The sequence below is a fragment of the Peromyscus leucopus genome, chromosome 1 (genome assembly GCF_004664715.2).
Source record: "Peromyscus leucopus breed LL Stock chromosome 1, UCI_PerLeu_2.1, whole genome shotgun sequence".
In the NCBI taxonomy this organism is placed as follows: domain Eukaryota; kingdom Metazoa; phylum Chordata; class Mammalia; order Rodentia; family Cricetidae; genus Peromyscus; species Peromyscus leucopus.
Window position 1 is genome coordinate 93,074,102 of NC_051063.1, and position 21,059 is coordinate 93,095,160.

Consider the following 21,059-nt stretch of genomic DNA (forward strand, 5'->3'; position numbering starts at 1 on the left):
GTTGTAAATTATGTTAATATATGGCATTTATTTCCAAATTATATAGCATAAAAACACTCAAGTAATAAAATACAGGCTGACTTGGATAAAGTATGCTTATAAATACTTTTATACTGTTCTCTGTACTGTTTGCATCCCTCAAGCAATTACATTGCACTGTCTTTGAAAATATTTTTAACATAAACTTCCAGAACTCATATTAAAATCAGAAATGCTTTCAATCTTATGCAGCTTATTTTTAGTTGCTGCAACAAATTATTCAACTTGTAGGAGTTTCAGAACTTTAAAGACTAGTGTCTTAGGGTTTCTAGTGCTGCGATGAAACACCATGACCAAAGCACCTTAGGGAGGAAAGAGTGCATTTGATTTATGCTTCCATATCACTGCTCATCACCAAAGGAAGTCAGGACATGGACTCTGTGGTGTTTTGAAAGAAAATGGCTCCCAAAGGGAATGGCACTATAGGAGGTGTAGCCTTGCTGAAGGAAATGTGTCACTGTGGGGGCAGGCTTTGAGGTCTCTGTTCTCAAGCTTCACTCAGTGTGACAGTCAGTTGACTTCCTGTTGCCTCACAGTCAAGATGCAGGACTTTCAGCTCTAGCACCATGTCTGCCTGCACACTGTCATGCTCCCTGCCATGACTGACTGAACCTCTGAAACTGTAAGTAAGCCACCTCAATTAAATATTTTCTTTATAAGAGTTGCCATAGTCATGGTGTCTCCTCACAGCAATTAAAAACCCAAACTGAGACAAACTCAAATGGAGTAGGAACCTGGAGGCAGGAGCTGACGCAGAGGCCATGAAGGAATGTTGCTTACAGGCTTGCTCCTCATGGCTTACTCAGCCTGCTTTCTGATAGAACTCAGGACCACCAGTCCAGGGACAGCACCACTTAAAATGGACTGGACCTCCCCCCATCAATCACTAATTAAGAAAATGTTCCACAGACTTACTTACAGTCCACTCTTAAAGGATACATTTTCTCAGTTGAGGCTCCCTCCTCTCTGGCTGACTATACCTTGTGTCAAGTTGACATAAAACTAGCCAGTACTAGTATGCAAACTATTTAACTATGATGACATCTTTTGACAACTAAAATCCAAACTACCAAATGGCTCAACATACATGACATAAATAATATCCAAAGCTGGTTGATGTTTGGGTCGTCAGACCAGGTGCATTATTTTACAATAACAGAGGAGCAAGAGGCCCTCAGATGACTCCTAACATCAATCTGTCTGCTGACTGAAAACTACAGCAAACATCATTTCTCCTCTGCTCGTGGTCTTCCCACTGCTGCCTGCTAATAGTTCTAGTGCTGGTCATTGTTACCTACTAAAAATACACTAACAAGTATTAAACTTAGCAACTAACATTGTTTTCAAAAGGTGAAACACTAAGTCCTTTACTATTCCTGTTATCCGTGCTTCTGATTTCAGCTTAGATTCTTCTGTTAGTAGGCTGTTGCTGACAAAAGTGACCCAGCTTGTGACACAACTGACTTGTTTACAGGTTTTCAATGTTCTGTATTCTAAAGCTTGTCTATCTACCTACTGTCTATTATACCATACATACTTATTTTGTGGTGCTGGGGATTGAACTCAGGCCCTTGTGCATGCGAAGCAAGCACTCTAAGCTACACCTCAACCCACCATGCATTTTACTTTAAAAAGCATAGATAATAACTTTAATACAAGAATCTTAGAATGCTCTGATTATGAAGATATTCCATTTCAGAAATGTTAAGGTTTTTAAAATTAAAAGCTGTCCAACCCTATGACTGGCCTTTGGCATGAGAGCACCATGCTAAGGTCAGAGCACCTGCCTGGGTTCTCAGGGTGATTACTGCTTTTGATTGGGTAATCCTTACACAATTCTACTCAGCTCTGGCTCAGGGTCTTCAGGGTCAAGGTATCAGAAATATGACCTTGGATAGTCATATAGATTCTAATAATGTTGTAGAATATTCTCTACACTGTGTGAAGATGTGTCACTGTGATTGGTTTAATAAAAAGCCAAACGACCAATAGCTAGGCAGGAGATATAGGTGGGACTTCTGGACAGAGAGCGCTCTGGGAGGAAGAAAGGCCAGTGGCCAGCCAGATGGAAGGGAAGCAGGATGGGGAGTACAGAGTAAAGGTACCGAGCCACGTAAAAAAAGGTAGATTAAAAAATATGGGTTAATTTAAGTTATAAGAACTAGTTAGGAACAAGCCTAACGTAAGGCTGAGCTTTCATAATTAATAATAAAACTCTGTATCATTTTTTTGTGAGCTGGCAGCCCAAAGAAAAATCCATATACATAATAGTGCACCATAATAACATGAGAGTCAGATATCATTACAGAACTACCAGTTATCCTCCTGAGAACAGGTTTAAGAAACACCTAATCCTTGACTATAATACAATTTATAATACAATTTATACTATCTCAAAATGCAAAGGATTATCTGTGAGGAGAAAGTAGGAATTTTATCACATTGGAGGAAATGTAAAAAAGTCTTTTGTTTTCATCTGTTTGAACTACTCACAAGGGCTAAAAATCAATCTGGCAAGCAAAATTTGTATAGACATGTAATTTAATTAAGAGACAACCTTTATAGCTTATGTGGTCACACTCTCTCATGACACAGTTGAAAAAGAAGCCCAGTGGGGCATGGTGAGGCATACTTTTAATCCCAGCACTTAGGAGGCAGAAGCAGGAGGATTTCTGTGAGTTCCAGGCCAGCAGGTACTATGCAAACTCCTTTCTCAAAGAGACTAGTAAAATTATACTAGTGCTATCAACAGTTGCACCGACTTTTTGAGAATAGCATTTTGCTCCCCTCTCTCCTGGTATTACCAAACACATTACCTGCACAAAGCATGCAGGATTAGGTTTACCACTAAACCAAATCAAGCTCAGGCAAAGTTGCACTGTGTCATTCGTCATTAGAGAGATAAAATCAAAATCACAGAGATACTTACTACTTCATACTAAGAGCTAAAATATGGTCTTAACAAAACAAGCAACAAACAACAAGGCTCTGAGGCTGCCAAGTAGCAAAAGTATGCAGAGTACCCGGAATTCTCGAAATTTCTTGACTAGCAACATGGTACGTGTATTTCAGATGGGTTTGGTAGTTTCTAACAAAGTTAAACAGAAACTTTCCAAACAAAAAATATGTCCTATTCAACCTCATTTTCCCACCCCCTAGATCACAATGTGGAAGTTTTATTCAGAATCATCAAAACCGTAATAACAGTTTGGCCGGTATGGTGGTGCGTGCATGCCTGTAACCCAGCAGCACTCAGAGAGGCAAGGTAGGCTGATCTCCGTGAATTCAAGGGCAGCATGATCTATATAGTAAATTCCAGGTCAGCCAAGGCTATAAAGTGACACTCTGTCTCAAAAAACAAAACAAAACAACCACACATCAACACAGAAATAACCCAAATGTCTATCAGGTGGTAAATATATAAACAAATTGTAGCATCCAGGAACCAGAAACTGAGACAAGCAACAACAGACTAATCTCCAAAGCTTCACACACTGTGTGAGTCCACTTAAATGATATATTAGGGAAACAGCAAAATCTAAAGACAGCAACCAGACTGGAGGCAGCTAGCTAGGTCTGGCTGAGACAAGAGGTTGAAAAGGCGACAACTTTTCTAAGGTACTAAGGTTTTCTGAGATATCCTGAGGAATAATTCATTCATCCCCAATTAAAAACATTCCTGAGGGGGTTCCCAGTAATCACTCTGCTGTTGCCACATTAAAGTCACTCTCTAGTCCAGAAAAAAAGTGGATAATAGAGTTAATAGGGAGTACTCTATGTTAGGGTGTTGGATCTCTTGGAGCTGGATGTACAGGATGTTGAGGGCCTACATGGGTGCTGTGAAGAAAACTCAAGTCCTCTGAAAGAACAGTACCTGCTCCTAATTCAGAGCCACCTCTCCAGCCCTGATTTCCCTATCTTATATATTAGGGCTCTTATCAAGCCCAAGGCTCACAAAGAGATTCAAGGAGAGCACTCAGGAATCAGCAGCTGTAGAAAAGTTCACCAGCATGCTCCAACACAGAAGGTTAAGAAAGAACCACATCATCCTGGTCTGTGTGTGGCTTGCAGTGAAAATCAGAAGTTATTCTTAGAACACTAACTTCTCACTTGTAAAATTTCCTTACAGCAGTAGGTAAGAAAATGCTGAGGATTTCCGTATACAGATCTAGATACAACCCCACCACCAGACTACAGCTGGTGGCATTTTCTAGAAGCAAGAGAGACCTACCTGGGTCTCTACTCAAAATGCTATGCGTGTGTTATCTATATTCATCAAGTAATTATGTCCAAGGATATTCTAGCAAATAACTCACATGCAGAAATACACTAAAATGCACTATTATGGGGAACATTTCATTAAGAAACAAAAAAGTATCTAATTACCTTATTTCAAATGTAAAAGGTGAGACATTATTAGTAAGTATTCCTCTCATTTTCATTTATGTGCAAATTTTAACACTGATGTGAATGACAAAATATTTGGGTAAAAAGAAACTGATAAAAATTAAGCATTCTGTGAACTTCTAGAAAACAAACAAAAACAAACATTTCTTGGTCCTTGATGTTTGCACAATAAAAATGTCAAATCTTTCTAGAGATACAAAGCCTCTGGAACTTTTAGACACAGCCCACCAGAACCATGCACCTACACTCAATTGGCCCAAGCCTTGACCATAGTGCCATTGTCTATTTCCTAAAATCTGTTGTAAATGTTGTTGTACCCTGCAACTGAAAGCTCTTCTGTCTCTGTACACTCATCAACCACCCCTGAGGTCCAGCTCTAATGTTATATTCTCAGAGAATCCCCTCAGCAAAGCCAGCTGCTCCCTTTTACAGCCCCACGGTATCTCTGGAGTGCACATTTGTCTGAACACGTCAGTCTCTCCTTTAGGCTAGACTAGCCTCTAGAATGAGGCCATTTCTTATCTTTGCAATTCTGGTTCTTGACAGGTGTAAGCTCCAGGTTTGAACTGAATGAATTCCTCAAAATTAAGAGTAAAAAAGATCTTCACTAAGAAAAATTAGAGTATAATTAAACAAGTATCACCTGAGACAAAGAAATTTGTAAGTCAAACTATAATTTTTTGGTTATACTAAAAATTTCTTAAGTCATTAACATGACTGTTACATTCTGGATCTGAACTATCCCCTGAAGGTACATGAGTCAAAGGTTTGGTGCCCAAAGCAGCACTGGTCAGATAATTGGATCATGAGGGCTCTTTCCCCATCAACGGGTTCATCAGTGGATGGATTTTTAGTACTGCCAAGTGGTAGAAACCAGGAAGTAGGGCTTATTGGAAGATGGGAAGCATTTCTATTTGTTTTGTGACATTGTCTCTCATATAGCCCAGGGTGTCCACAAACTCTCTATGTAACTAAGGATGACCATGAACTCCTGATCCTCCCGCTACTAACTTCCAATTCTATAATTATAGGTGTATCCCAGCATGCCATCTTGGAGACACACTCTAGAACAGTGGTTCTCAACCTCCCCAATGCTGTGACCCTTTAATACAGTTCCTCATGTTGTGATGATCCCAACCATAAAATTATTTTCGATGCTACTTCTTAATTTGACTGAGAACCATGGACTGAAACCATAAGCCAAAATAAATGTTTCCTCCTTTTGTTTATGCCAGGCATATTATTTCAGCAATGGAAGCTGGGGACTCATGGTCTCCCTAAAGGTAAACCTATCATCTTACCAAAGGTATCAGATTGTCTTTAGAAAGATTTCTCCTAAAAGCCCTTAAATTCTTTTCTTAATTGTATCACTATGCCTTTTTTAAAAGTTATATCACCTAACAGCCTTTATTTAATTTTCTCTATAATAAACACTACATGTAATAGTGAAGGCACAGTTCCCTAACTGACAGGTTATTGGTCTTACAACAATCAGGTAAAATTATCCAGTCTAAATCTAAAACATAACAATACAACTGATAGAGACAGTGTCTTCCGTTGATGGAAATAATTTTACCCCAGAGTTAAAGAAGATCAGAGCATCAACATTAAGTTCTCAACATGGATTGTGATTAGCAATGGCATTCCACACCAATCCTTAAAAGCAAGCAACCTATGTGGTGGTTGAAATGAGAATGGACCCCAGAGGCTCAAGTGTCTGAATACCTGGTCTTCAGTTGGTGGAATTGTTTGAGAAAGATTAGGAGGTGTGACCTTTTCGGAGGAATGTCACTGGGGGTGGGCTCTGAGGTTTCAAAAACCCATGCCATTCCCAGCTAGCTCTCTCTGCTTCTTGCAGATGTAAGCTCTCAGCTACCATGCTTCACACCATGATGGAAATGGACTCTTATCCTGAACCCTGAGCCTCAAAATTAAATGTCTTCTTTTATAAATTGTTTGGGACATGGTGTTTTGTCATGGCAATAAAAAAGTTACTCAGACACCTGCTAATCAAGTAAATTACTTAACAACAACTTAAAATATATCAGACCACATTATATCAGGATTTCATAGCTTAATAAACACATTTTCTCTAATTTTTATTATCTGTTCTCTGTTACACATTCCAACTCTCAACTGAAGCAATGAAAATAGGTTTGAACTGATCATACAAGAGAATCTGTCAAATCTAAAAATTATATAAAATTAGCACTATGGATATAGATATTTACCTTGAGTCATAATCAAAACTCTATTTTTAAATCTAATCAACAAATATTTATTTGCACAGCACAAGATGCTGGTACATGGAAGTAAGGATGGAGGTGATAACAAAAGGTAATAAATGCATGACACTCAGTAGAGTAACTTTTTCCCACACCAGCAGGTCATTACTCTTATCCTTGCACAAGTTTAAGTAACTTGCCCAAGGTATTCTGCCCTTGGTATTTTGAACTAGAATTCTCTCCTGTCTGAGGAAAATAGTATGAACACAAGTAACAACTTACTCTAAAGGTACACAATTTGAAATTTTAAAAGATACGATGCTGGGACTTCAGAGCTGGCAAACACAATCAGGTTGAGACAGAAGAAATTTCCTTCTACACTATACCAATAGAAAACCAAGCAACGAGTGTCTTTAAGAATCTTGATGAAGGGCAGTGGTGGTGTGTGCCATTAATTCTGGCATTTGGGAGGCAGAAGCAGGTAGATCTCTACAAGTTTGAGGCCAACCTGGTCTACAGAGGGAGTTCCTGGACATCGAAGACTACACAGAGAAACCCTGTCTCAAAAGAAAAAAAAAAAAAGAAGAAGAAGAATCTGGATGAGAATGATCACATCATTTTTCACCATTTGGTGAAATTTTCTTTTACAACAGAGAACCACCTCAGATTTTAAGCCACCAATCCCCACAAACACTCCACTGTGTAATGAACCTCATAGAAGAACAATGCCTCTGCACATGACACCTAAGCTTGCTGACTGAAGATCCTTAATAATAAGGAATTTTTCACATGGAAGATGGTTTTTGGAACTTTAGTTTCTTCTAAGTATTTAACCATATTAATGCTGTTTTTAATGTATGCTTGCTTTGGCAATTATTTTCAAAAGAATCTGTCTTTCTAATGTGGTAACCATTTAGCTCTACCGATCTGGAAATGTTTGAACCTCAGGGAAGAAAATAAAATTAAAACAAAGGAAAATTCAGGAATTCTCAGAAAACACTGAAAATACTGACTTTCATGAAACATCCAATTTCACCCACTTAAAGTTCCTTAAAACTGAATAACAAAAAGAAATACTTCATAATGTTCCCTCAGGACTGGGCACAGAGTGACACAAATGCATGGGGCACCTGGGAACAGCAAGTAGGGGACTAGAATGCGATTCAAACAAAATGGGACTATTGCAGAGGACCAAACACTAAGTTAGGAACTTCGGGTTAAAGAGTATAGACTGGATGCATGCAATTACTTCATGCTTCTCCAACTATATTTAAACTATGTTTAAAACAAGAGAGTAGAAAAAATTTGAAGAGTATAAACCCATATAAAACAGAAACATGAGTTGAGGAATTATAGAGCAAGGCAAGTGGTAGCTACTATGGCAGGCAACTGAGAAACTGCTTAGCAGCAAGCCAGGCACCTTATTTATATTTTAGCAAAGAAAGGTCCTTCAAGAAATGGTGAAGTCCAGGGCTGGGGCAGGGAGAATGTAAAATGAACAGAGCAGCATTGTATGGTACCAGAGAATTAGGCAGCACTTGGAGAGTAAGGACACTGAACAGAAAGGGCTCCCCTTGGTCCAAACTGGAACAGTTTAATCAGCAAAACAGATAACTGTTAGTAAAAATCTGAGTAATTTCTTAGCCAGGCAGTGGTGGCACATGCCTTTAATTCCAGCACTCAGGAGACAGAGGCAGGCAGTAGGTCTCTGTGAGTTCCGTCCAGCCTGGTCTATAAAGCAAGCTCCAGGATAGCCAGGGTTACATAGAGAAACCCTATCTAAAAACCAAAAAAACAAAAAAAAAACATGACTAATTTCTCTACTGTCGTTACTCATTTGTGATAAGGTTGATTCTGACTTGAGAACTGTTTTACAATCATGGAAATGCTAAGATCAAGAAGCTAGAGGAAAGGTACACATGAGCCTTGTATTCTTTCCACAATTCTTCCAAAGGTATTTTTTAAAAAAAAGAGAAGCCTTGGGAACTGGCCATTTCAGATCTCCTAGGAGAACTGACTGAAATCTAAGCAGCAATTTGAACCCCAGGTTCCCTCTTCTCCTTAACTCTTCCTGACAAAACACTGAACAATCTTTGAAAAGCATAACCAGGTATATATGAAGGATTTTGAAAAACTGGGAAAGTGAATGAAATATCATCTGCATACTCTGTGATAAGACTTCTAGGACCTCCTTATACCTACTCATAAATTTGCCCCCTCCTGGAAAAAAAAAGTGTTTTCTGTACAACTCACCTAACACAAAAGAAACTGATGTGTTCTAGACGCTATGGTCTAAAGGTTTCCCCACCTACACCCTCACATACCACCCATGCAGACACTGAGCCCTAATCCTCAATATGATGTCTGGAGGTGAGGCCTTTAGGAGTTTATTAGCTCAAAGCGGCACATGTCTCTGTAAAAGATGTCCCAGAGACCTGACTCACTCTCTTCCACTATAAGACACAGGAAGAGATGCTGGTTTTGAACAAGGAAAACCCTGATCATGGACTTCCTTGCCCCCAAAACTTTGAGAAGCAAATTTCTGTTATTTACAAACCACTCAGCTTACTGTACTTTGCTGCAGCAGTCCAAACAGACTAAGCTATTGGGACTTTGTTAGGAAATGATCCAGACATGTTACTGTGAATACAGAGAAAACATACAGGGAAGCATAAACACTGGCTGGCAGTGTTTCCATTCTGCCTTAAGGACCCTTCTGAAGTTAGCATAGACCTCCTTAGTTGAGGTTATTTTATCTGCAGTGCTAGGTTCTGGCCAGTCCTGCATACTTTGTAATTTATCTCACTGTCCTGGAAACTTCGCTTAAGTAACTTTAATTTCTTTGATTTCCTTTATTTTCTCTGTTCTCTCTTGAGTTCTAACTATGTAGGCCTTTGGTCTATTAACTTGTCTTAATGTGGGAGGGGGGTTGTTCTCATCTATTTTCTATTTTTTCTTTTCTCCTTTCTTAGAGAAACTTTCTTCTACTAAAGTTTGGTTTTTGTTTGTTTTTGAGAAAGGCTCTCACCTTGGCCAAGGCTGACCTGGAATTGCTGTCTATGTAAATCAGGGTGGCCTCCAGCTCAGAGAAGCTGAAGTAAACAGGTACAGCTGGAGCAGGTAAGAAGGCCTTAGCAGTTTCTTACAATGACAAAAAAGGGCAGGTTTGAACATAAGAGGAGAGGCTTTACAATATAATATGGCTTCTCAACAGAGGCCCTATTGGGTTTTTTCTTCTTCTTTCTTTCTTTCAAAGACAGGGTCTCTCTATGGACCCCTGGCTGTCCTAGAACCCTTTACATAGACCAAACTGGCCTCGAACTCACAGAAATCCACCTGACTCCGTCTCCCAGAGTACTGGTATTAAAGGAGTGTGCTACCATGCCTGATTTACAGTTCTTTGTTAAGGAGGCTGTTCTGGTCCTAGAAAGCCCTTTGGCAGCATACCTGGTTTCTATCCACTAGGTGCCAGCAGCACCTCCCCTTTTCTGTACACCCCAATATTGTCAAACACATCCCCTGCCACCCATTAAGGACAACTTGGCTAAATTAATATATAGAAAAATAAGAAAAAAAATTGAAAAATATGAACTCAAATTGGTTGTGGTGAAGGACACCTTTAATGTCAGCACTTGGGAGGCAAAAGAGGGGCTCTACAGCTAAAGTCTCTACAGATTACTACTAAATCCTAGTTTAAAATATGGAGGTAAGTATCTGCCATCAGAGGTAGTAAATAGAAACTTTAAAGCACCTAAGGCAACTCTCATCTGCTTAACAAAGTAACCCTAGTAAGGTATATCTATGATGGCTAGGGCTAGCCAGCTGGAAGCAGAACAATCACTTAGAAGGATATTTGAGTAATAAAATAATTACAGATGCAGAGCTGCAAAATGGTAAAGGTTCAAGAGACATTTTGTAATCTCTAAGTGAAGACTACATGAGAAAAAAGGAAAAGGGGAAATCAACACCATGTTCTAGCTTAAGCAAATAAATAGATGAATTGCAAGTATACAATGTAGATGAGACACCTACAAATGTGTAAATCACAATCAAAAGCTGAAGTCATACAAGTGACTATTATGCTTACTCAAGACAAATACTCAAATACAGCAGGAAAGCAGAAGAAATAAAAACAATGATACATCAATAGTAATGATCAGTATAATATCAATAATGACCTAAAAACAACAAGCATGCAAAGCTGCAGTCAGACAGTCCAATCATTCTCCCACTACTTCACTGGAGAGAACTTAGATGCTCACAGTTTTCTCAACAGAATTGGACTCAGACATAGTCTGAATTCGGTCTCCTTTCATTGCTTTAAATGATAATTTTCAGGAAGTGCCGGACCTCTATTAATACTTCCATTTAAGACACTGAGAAGCCTCTCACACGCAAGAACCAATGTTTTGTAAGAATGATACAAACAAACTAGCTGGGAAGCGGCGGCGGCGGCGGCGCCGCGGCGGCGCACACCTTTAATCCCAGCACTCAGAAGGCAGAGGCAGGCAGGACTCTGTGAGTTTGAGACCAGCCTGGTCTATAGAATGAGTTCCAGGACAGCCAGGACTATTACACAGAGAAACCTTGTCTCAAAAAAAGAATCAACAAAAAAAAAAAAGTGAATGTGGCACTGCAACAATTTCAAGTAATTTAATCAAGAGAAATAAAATTAAGAGACTACTCATTTGAGATGGCCTTTATTAGATAGTGATGAAAAGATTTATTCTATAAGAAATTTTAAGACAACAGAAAACAGACAGGCATTGACGATCTCTCCTATACAGTTGTGAAGCTGCTGCCCTCAAATAAGTTAATATACACAATGCATATGTGACAGTATCTGGTATCTCAATAAATGTTGGTTATTACTATCATCACTAGATGCCCAAACCCAGTTCCAAATGTAAGTAGTCACAGCATGGGGGAAAAAAAAAACAGGCTGGGCAGTGGTGGCACACGCCTTTAATCCCAGCACTTGGGAGGCAGAGCCAGGTGGATCTGTATGAGTTCGAGGCCAGCCTGAGCTACAGAGTGAGTTCCAGGAAAGGCACAAAGCTACACAGAGAAACCCTGTCTCAAAAAAACAAAACAAAAACAAACAAACAAAAAACCCTAAAGATAAAAAAAACCAAACCAAAACACTGAAGCATGCAATTTACATTTACACTTATTTTTTTCACTTCTTTCCTATATTTATATGCTCCATGTGCTAAAAGAATCATTTTTAAAACTTTAGTGCCAGATGTATCGGTACACAGCTTTAATCCCAGCACTCAAGAGGCAGAGGCAGGAGGAGCTCTGTGAGTTGAAGGCCAGCCTGGTCTACATAGTAAACTCCAGGCCAGCCAGGACTACATTGACCCTGCCTCAAAAAAAAGAAAAAAAAAAATGTGTATACACACACACACACACACACACATAAACTAATAAATATGTACCTTACTGTTTATACTCTATGATACTCAAGGTTATCTATTCTAACTTTCTCCTACGTGGCTACTCATACATGCTATGTCCCAAACCCTTTTAAGGAAACAGAATGAAACAACAACCAGGCAATAATTAAAACAGGAGATACTAAAAGCAAGCAATCTCAACACCAAAATCAATAGCCCACAATGAAAAGACACACGGTAGAGTAAAACAGGGATGTTCTCCTCAATGAACACCACCCTCTCCTTTTGCTCTTTTTGGGGTACAATTTAGGAGTACTAAAATGCTGGCTCATATCCAAATGAACAAGCAAGAAGCAGTAGAGAGCTGAGGAATGTAGACTCCAGATAGGAAGGGTGAGCTCTGCTGTCCTCCTCCTCCATCTTTAGCCATGAGAAAACTCTCTATGGAAATGTTGACCAGTGACCACTATCAAAAGATGACACTGGAGATCTACATTTCTCTCAATGCAAAAACTGAAAATAACAGAGCTCTCTTAAGAAGAAAAAGATGTTATGGGGATAAGTCATGGATGTGGAAACAGCTTGCCAATTATGCTGTGGAAAATCTCCAAGTGGAGGATAGCCAGTTAGAATGTGAAGCCTCCTTACATCCTTATAACCATACAAATGAATATTTACTAGTCTATACTCCAGCAAAGACACTCCCCTAGACTTGTAATATATATATAAAAAAACAAAAGGGAGAAGAATGTCACTTCTGCTGTCAAGGAATGCCACGGAGCAACATAAAATTTAGGGACTACAATTGATGTTCCAAAGCACTCTTTATGAACCGCTAAGTAACCTCTACTCATATGCAGAAGTCTACTAAGGAGAAATTCCTAAGGTTAAAATACTCCAGACTTTTCAGAATAAAGGAGGTTTATGGAGTGTGTACAGAGGTTTTGAACAGGTGAAGTCAGTAGGAAAGAGGGACAGCACAAACAGAAGTATAAAGCAAACTGGAGGGAAACCTGTTTGTCTACATTAAAAGCTTGTTCCATGGGAAGAGATGATAAGCTCGGAAAAGGCAGGCTGTGGCCAGAAGCAAGTGTACTGAGCCTTGAATACCACGTTGCACACGGCCTATATATACAGCAACCACTGAAAGCTGTGGCCTAATAATGAAATCCCCATGTCAACCATGTTCATGTATTGAAGAAAACTAGTCTTTTGATTTTTTTTAATTCAACAATTTAAAAAAATCACCCATAACTCAAACAAAAACAGGATAGGAGCTGGGCTACAGTTTGTCAGTCTCTGTATACTAAGATGCCGTCTCTAGTAGTTCCCTAAGGGACATTTGTCCCAGAGTTTCAGGGACCAAAATAATTTAACTCACTTAACAACTGTATGAATTCACACACTGAATCCATAAGCCACATCCATAAGGGCCAGAGCTTCTCTGAAGCAAAACAAATTTTTCTAGGATTTTTAATATAGACCACTGGAATAATGCAGGAAATTCTGCAATATCTTCTCACTAAATACAAGTACCTGAAGAATTAGAAACTGTTTTTATTGCCAAAGTAACATGGAGTAAACTTAAGAGGACAAGCAAGAAATGATCAAGACCCAAACCGAGTGTTCTACCTGCCACCGAGTCCTTATTTGAACAAGTCACTTTCAACCTGACAGCTGTACTTCTCACCCCTGGGAAAAGTGAAGTCTAAATGACTAGCTCATCACCACCATTTTCTCTCAGATTTAGCAATGTATGATTTAACTACTATTTAAATAACAAAGAAAATAAAACTCTGGGTAAATTAATGGGCAGATAGGATGTTTGTTTTGTTTAGAGTCTCCAATGATACAAAATTCAAGGAAGAAGAGTTTGAAAGCCCGTGTATTTGGTTTAAGAGATCACTTGGCTTATTTTGGAACACAGTCCTGGTAGTTCAGAAGCAAATATGGAAGTTGAATAACCTCTCGGATGAAGAATGAATACGGCCTTCAAATAAGAAAACACTACCTGGCTAGCTAAAAAAAAAAGTTTGCATCTCAAGAGCATGATCCCAGGAAGCAAGAACCATGGATAAAATACTGAAAACCAAGGAACAGGAAATAAAGCATAAAATCCAGAAGGAAAAAAAAAAGTTAACCTCATCAGATAAGGGAGATTTCAAACTTCCAAGAGGTTAAAAAAAAAAAAAAAAGCACTGCAATATCAGTTTTTAAGACAACAGATAAGTTCCTGCAAAGCAGGATATGTGCATATCTCTATCAAGACTTATACAAACCAAATTACTACTATAATCTTATGCTGGGCTCACCTATGTTCTATTTTCTAACAGTTGGAAATTCAGGATTAATTTTGTCTCTTAGAATGGAAACCAGCACCAAACGAAATGAAAGTTACCTTTCTCTTAAAACCTATTACTTCCTTCCTTGTTATTTAGTACAAAGTACAAAGACCCTGACTGGACTCAAGTTACCCCACCTGCCATCCCTTAGTTGTTGAAACTGTTCCAGAGACAAGATCTCTAATTCATGTTTATCTGCTATACAGAGTTAGTGATGCCTGATAAATACTGACACATAACTCGGCCTTAAAAAACGACACTTTTAATCCTAGCACTGGGGAGGCAGATGCAGGCAAACCTCTGAGTTTCAGGCCAGCCTTGTCTATATAGTGAGTTCTAAGGCTACATAGCAAGATCCTACCTCAAAGAGCAAAACAAAACTATATTAAATCAACTTATTGTTCATTTGAGGAAAGCTGGGAATTTAACTGGATAGGTACAAAACACTAATAAAGTCACTTTTGCACTGCGCCCCGGGTTGTCTGTGTAGCAAAGAGTTGCTACAATATAAAAAAGCCCAAAACATTTAGGAATCTGAAATGATCATGCATGAATATCAAGATCCTACCTTGCTAATTTCAACTTAACACTTGGCATCTATTTAAGGTATATGAGACATAAAAATCCAAAGCATTAAGCCTGACGATCTGCAGTTAAAAATACATGTTTGAAAATGCTGGGGATATTTATAAAGCCAACAGCCTATTAATATGTCGAAATCCACTGGCCAGTGCAGGATTCCACCTTTAATCTTCTACTACTTACTGTTCAAGGGAAGCCAAGAAGTCCGGGAGTCTCATGTCACTCGCTTTTAAGAATTTAAGTAACCCAAATTGGCAACACCAGAGAACGACCAAAAATTCAAATAAAACAACATTTCATCTCTCCATATGGTAAAATTAACTCGGCTATCTCCTACCTTCCCGTTCAAGTCTCACTTCACTACTTTTTCAACGATCATGGGTAGGCCCCGTTTAGGCAGGCCAATAGTACTACGAAGTAACAGGAGTTGGGGGGGAAAAAAAAACCAAAACAAAACTCTTTAACAGTTAAGTCTGCCTTCCCCCAGATCTCAACTTGGGTGTAAATTTCACAAGCCCTGTAAGCTATACACTGTCAAAACCCAGAAGCGGCACGGTCACCCGGTCCTGCCCACGGGCAACTGTTCCAGAATGTTTTCTTTGAGATGATCCCTAACTCTCTCGACTCGACGCGTGAAATCTGGACTTCCAAAGCCACTTTCTCTCCCCCAACCCCCGCCCGGAGCAGGACCCGACTCCTCCGGTCCAGTCTTCGGTGCGTTCGCCCCTCACAGCCTAGGGTCTCCCCCAGCTACGTGGCCCCCGGAGCCCGCGGTCTCCAACTGCCCGCCGCGCCCACCGTCCACCCGGCCACACGCCTGCTCTTCCCTGCCAGCCTCCCGCCCTGGGCCTGCGCGACTCCGAGAGCTCCGCAGGCTTCGGGCCTAGCCTGGCTCCCCGGCCCCTCACCTCCTTCGGGACCAGTTGGTTCTCCTCGCCGGGCACCATCGCTCAGACTCCGACCGCTCGTCTCCGCCCTGCCTGCGGGGGACGGGTGGAGGTGGCGGCGGCTCTGTGTCTCAGGAGAGAATGGCAGTGGCAGTCATCCTCCCAGCCGCCTGAGCTCCGGCAACTGCGGAGGCCTCAGCTCAGGCCTTAGACACCAGCGCGCAGACACCGACCCAGGGCGCCGCCGCTGCCGCCGCCGCCGCCGTCGCCTCCGCCGCCGCCCCTCCCCCGGCCCGCGGCAATCAATGGAAAAATGGCGGCGGCCGTTCTCGCGAGAATCCGGCTGCGGTGGGCGCGCGGCCGGGCGCCGGGCGCCTGAGGTGCGCGGGCGGCCGCCGCGAGCCCGGAATCCTCTCACCTCTTTCTCGGTGCCGGGGTACGCAAGGCTGGTTGAGGGCCGGTGCAAACGCTTTTTCACAACCGGGGGTCCGGTCCTCCCAGCCTCCGGCTCCCTCTGTTGGCGGATGGAGGGACCGGGCCCCAGAGCCATGGACGGGCTCCAGTTCAAAGTCCCCTTTCCGACCCTACAGTCTGCAGCCCCTCTGCGGGGACCTTTGGCCGCTTACTGACAGGCTGCGCGCGCGCCTTGCAGAGAAATCACCTTTCTGGCCTTCGCCCTCAGGGCTCCAGCCCTTCTTGTCAGGAGTGTTTCCTTGGCCCCCAGTCACTCAGCTCCTCCAGCCTCACTCTCCTTAGGGACCTCGGTGCCCCATCAGCTAGCCCCTCAAGTCCCTTAAAGAGGAGTCCTTCCTCTGAGAGGTGCTCCCCTCTGCATCCTTCTGGGTAACTTGCTATCATCATCCTACAGGGTCAGGTCTGAGGGAGCCTCTGAGAGCAGAGCTGAAATGTGCTTCAACCTGTGTGGGGTTTTTTTTTTTTTCCTTTTGAGAATGTTAATCTCTTCTGACAGTGAGTACCGTGTGTTTTACTAAACAAATTTCGTATTAGTCATTTTCCTTAATCCCACTCCTTCCATTATGAAGACCCAGCGAGGCGTCCTTCATGAAGACTTGTAGCAAACTCTTGATTTTACAGCCTGCTGGGCTAATTCCATCCTGCCACGTTCCCAACACCCACAGTGCCAACTCCCTTACCTGTGTTCTTGGCTCTCCAAACTTGTTTCTATTGTACCCCCACCCCCGAAAAGCTCTCCGTACGTTATGTAAGCTATATGAGAATGCTGCTATTTATGATTGTAAGACGTCTATAAAATGTAAAAAGTATAGCAAAGACAAACTTTTAAAATAAATGAGTTTCTAAATAGTAATGGTATAAAAAAAAAATCCATTAACCCCACTGAAAATATTTAGTGAACTCACTATGATTGACTAGATTTCATTAATTTTAAAAGCTTTAATTCTTTATGAAACACTTATTAAAAATCTGATTCAGTGTTCAGGTTATTTCTGTAGTTGGTTTTAATAGCTGTTGTAAGTTGGAAAAGGTAGCCCACAAAGATTTCGATCCTAATGGAAGAAGTGCATTTTCAACTCTCTCACTAATACAATATTCATTTTTATCTGCTTCATTCTCCAGCCATACAAAGGGTTTTGTTGAAATTCAGCTACTAATTTTCCATCTTTCCTAATGTCAACCAGAATTTTTATGTTTTAGCAGGTTTGGGTTATGGTCATGGCTCAGTGGTAGAGAACTTTCCTAGCATTCTGTGGGCTCTGGATTCAATCTCTTGTACCTTCTTCCAAAACAGTCAAATACCTCCTCCCAAAACATATAACAAAATAAAAACAAAAATCCAGATGGGCTAAAAATTCTTTAAATATACTGCTCAGATTTCTAAGAATGTTGAAAAATTATGTCTTCATGTATAAGTGTACATATGATGAGTTTGGGAAGAGTTTAAACATTTTTCAAAAAGTATTTTTTATTTTATGTGTATCTGAGTATATGTGCACCACCTTCGTGCAGCTTGCAGAGGTTGGAAGAGGAACTGGGCCCTCCGGAACTGGTGTTATGGACACTTGTGAGCCACCTAGATCCTCTGCAAGAGCAGCAAGTACTCTTAACCACTGAGCCATCCCTTCAGCCCCAAGATTTTAACTTTTGAAGCTTCATCCATGATGAATTTTAAGAAATACTGCAATGAGATTCTCTTGACAGGCTGGTCTACAGAGAGAGAGAGAGAGTTCCAGGACAGCTAGGGCTACACAGGGAAACCCCGTCTCGAGAAACAAAACAACCAATCAACCAAACAAAAAGATTCTTTTGACTAGTGAAATGTTGATGCCTCTATAAATTTGATCTGAAGGAAAGAACTCAGCTTGCCACCTATAGTGTCCCTGGCTAGTGCATGTATCATTGTGGATCAAAAGACAAAATGGAAGTGTTTCCAAATCTGTTTCAAGCATGTCACTCCTGTGACTTTAGTGAGCTGGAAGTGAGGTGCCAGCTCGGTCGTCCCCTTTTGCATTCATGCGTACACTGTTATCTCCAACTCATAACCTCTTTCTTGAAATCCTTTCTGCATTCTTTCATCTTGCTAAGAGCTGACTTAGTGAAATATGAGTATCTTAGTCAGGGTTACTATTACTGTGATGAAACACTGCTGTGGGATATTGGTACACTGTGAAAATATATTGCTGTGATTGGTGTAATAAAAGCTGAATGGCCAATAGCTAGAAAGAGGTTAGGTAGGACTACCAGGGACAGAGAGGACTCAGGAAAGAAGGGCAGAGTCACCAGAAAATGAAGAAGAAACAGGAGTGCAAGATGAAAGAAAGATAAAAAAAAACACGAGGCAAAACATAGATTAATATAAATGGGTTAATTTAAGTTATAAGAGCTAATGGGACAAGCTTATGCTAAGGCCCAGCTTTCAATATTAATAATAACTCTGTGTCGTTATTTGGGGCTGGTGGCAGAAAAGAAAGCTTGTATACAAAACACCATCACCAAAAGCAACTTGGGGAGGAAACTTTTTTTTTGTTTTTGTTTTTCCTATTTGGCTTACACATCTACATCGTAGTCCTTCACTGAAGGAAGCCTGGGCAAAACTCAAACAGAGCAGGAACCCTGAAGCAGGGTTTGATGCAGAGCCCCTGGAGGAGAGCTGCTTACTGGCTTGCTTTCATAGAACCAGGACCACCAGCCCAGGGATGGCACCACCCACCGTGGGCTGGGCCCTCTCCTATCAATCACTAATTAAGAAAATGTCTTACAGCCTGTCTTCTTTTTTTTCTGAGATTTAAATAATCTGTTTATTCCATACCAAGATCAAAATGTATCTAGAAGAAATTCCTACAATAAAGCTGTTTTCAGTGCTCTTTTTTTTACTTTAAATTTTCTTTTATTAAAATTTTTTTATTCATTTTACATACCAACCACAGATCCCCCTCTCATCCCTCCTCCTGTTCCCTACATCCCCACCTAACCCCTGTTACATCCCTTATCCCCTCCTCCAAAAGGGTAGGTTCTTCCATGGGGGGACAGCAAAGCCTGGTACATTGAATTGAGGCAGGACCCAGCCCCCTTCCCTCTTCCTCAAGAGTAAGCAAGGCATCCCACCACAGATAATGGGATCCTGAAAGCCAGCACATGCACCAGGGATAGATCCTGATCACAATTACAGTCTGACATTATGGAGGCATTTTCTCAATTGAGGTTGCCTCGTTTCAGATGACTGTAGCTTGTGTCAAGTTGACATAAAACTAGCCAGTACAGTGAGTAAATCTATGTAGCGCATATACACTGGAATAAATCCTAATATACCAAGAAGCAATAGTGAGGAACCTCCTGAATTATTATCCACATTGCAGAGTACATACTTTTTACTTAAGAATAGTGAGATGCTAGGACTACATAGAGAAACCCTCTGTCTTATTTCCTTCCATTGGATGAAATTTTTTGGAGGGGGACTCTTTGGGAGAAAAGAAAAAATGCTGGTTACACACCAGAGAAGAGGATATTTGACAACTAGATGTACTACAGTACTGTAGTGTGGATCCTGCAACAAAAAGGGGACATTCATGAAAAAAAAAATAGACTGTCAGGGTTAGACTAATGGGAATTCTATTGCTGTGAAGAGACATCATGACCATGGCAACTCTCAGAAAATAAAACATTTAATTAGGTGGCTTGTAGTTTCAGAGGTTTAGTCTATTATCATTGTGGTGGGACATGGTGGTGTGCAGGCAGACATGGTGCTGGAGAAGGAGCTGAGAGTGGAGAAGGAGCTACATCTTGATTAGAAAACAACAGGAAGTGAACTGAAGTAGGCATAGCTTGAGCATAGATGACCTCAAAGCCCACCCCACAGTGATACAACTTCCTCCAACAAGGCCACAATTCAACAAGGTCACACCACCTAATACTCCCTGTGAGCTTATGTGAACCAATTACATTCAAACTATCACATAGACTTTGCCTGGATAAATTTATTTTTTCTCCTTGGATGATTTTAAATCCACTAAGCATCCTATCTGTAATGTGGAAAAAGTAATACCCCTATTTTACAAGGCTGTAGTAAACAATAGAATAATAATCCCAAAGCTACTATAGTTAAGATTATATAAAAAATATCCATCAGACCTCATTCTAGGAGTTTCACATATGTTATTTTTTCACTTAATTATTTCAATAATTATATCCACGGGTATACTGTCATCCCATCCTAAAAGTAAGAAAGTTGACATAAGGTGTAGGCAGAGTTTGATATACTGTCTGGTATATAGAAAGCAATCAGCATGTGCTAGACACAGTTATGTCTGCACTGGACAGCTCCATAAGGGAATATGCAGCTTTGACACTGTGTTAGAGTAGGTGGCCTTAGAGCAGTGGTTCTCAACCTTCCTAATGCTGTGACCCTTTAATACAGTTCCTCATGTTGTGGTGACCCCCAACCACAAAATTATTTTCAGTGCTGCTTCATAATTGTAACTTTGCTAATGGTAATGTAAATATCTGATATGCAGGACATCTGATGACCCACACATAGCTTCAGAACCACTGACTTGGGTGTTTGTTGAATTAATTGATAAAACAGTCACTTAGCTAGAAAACCAATCTTTCCAATTAGCCAACAGCTGTACTTTCTTTGTGTCATATTGTTGACTATTCTGCACTTACATGCTATCTCCATGAAAATGATTAAAGTATTCTGTG

At 40.6% G+C, this 21,059-nt stretch overlaps 1 protein-coding gene across 2 annotated transcripts in view; it reads right to left on the reverse strand.

Annotated features, from left to right (window-relative positions):
- The window catches only part of Usp47 (ubiquitin specific peptidase 47), a 90,877-nt gene extending 74,716 nt beyond the window's left edge, over nt 1-16,161 (reverse strand). The window contains exon 1 of one of the 2 annotated variants that reach the window (XM_028875842.2): nt 15,903-16,161. In XM_028875842.2, coding sequence (XP_028731675.1) covers nt 15,903-15,941 — 39 coding nt within the window. In that variant the 5' untranslated portion in view covers nt 15,942-16,161. The remainder of the gene's footprint in view (nt 1-15,902) is intronic. The other variant, XM_028875841.2, reaches the window with a different exon arrangement.
- Between the last annotated feature and the right edge of the window lie 4,898 nt (nt 16,162-21,059).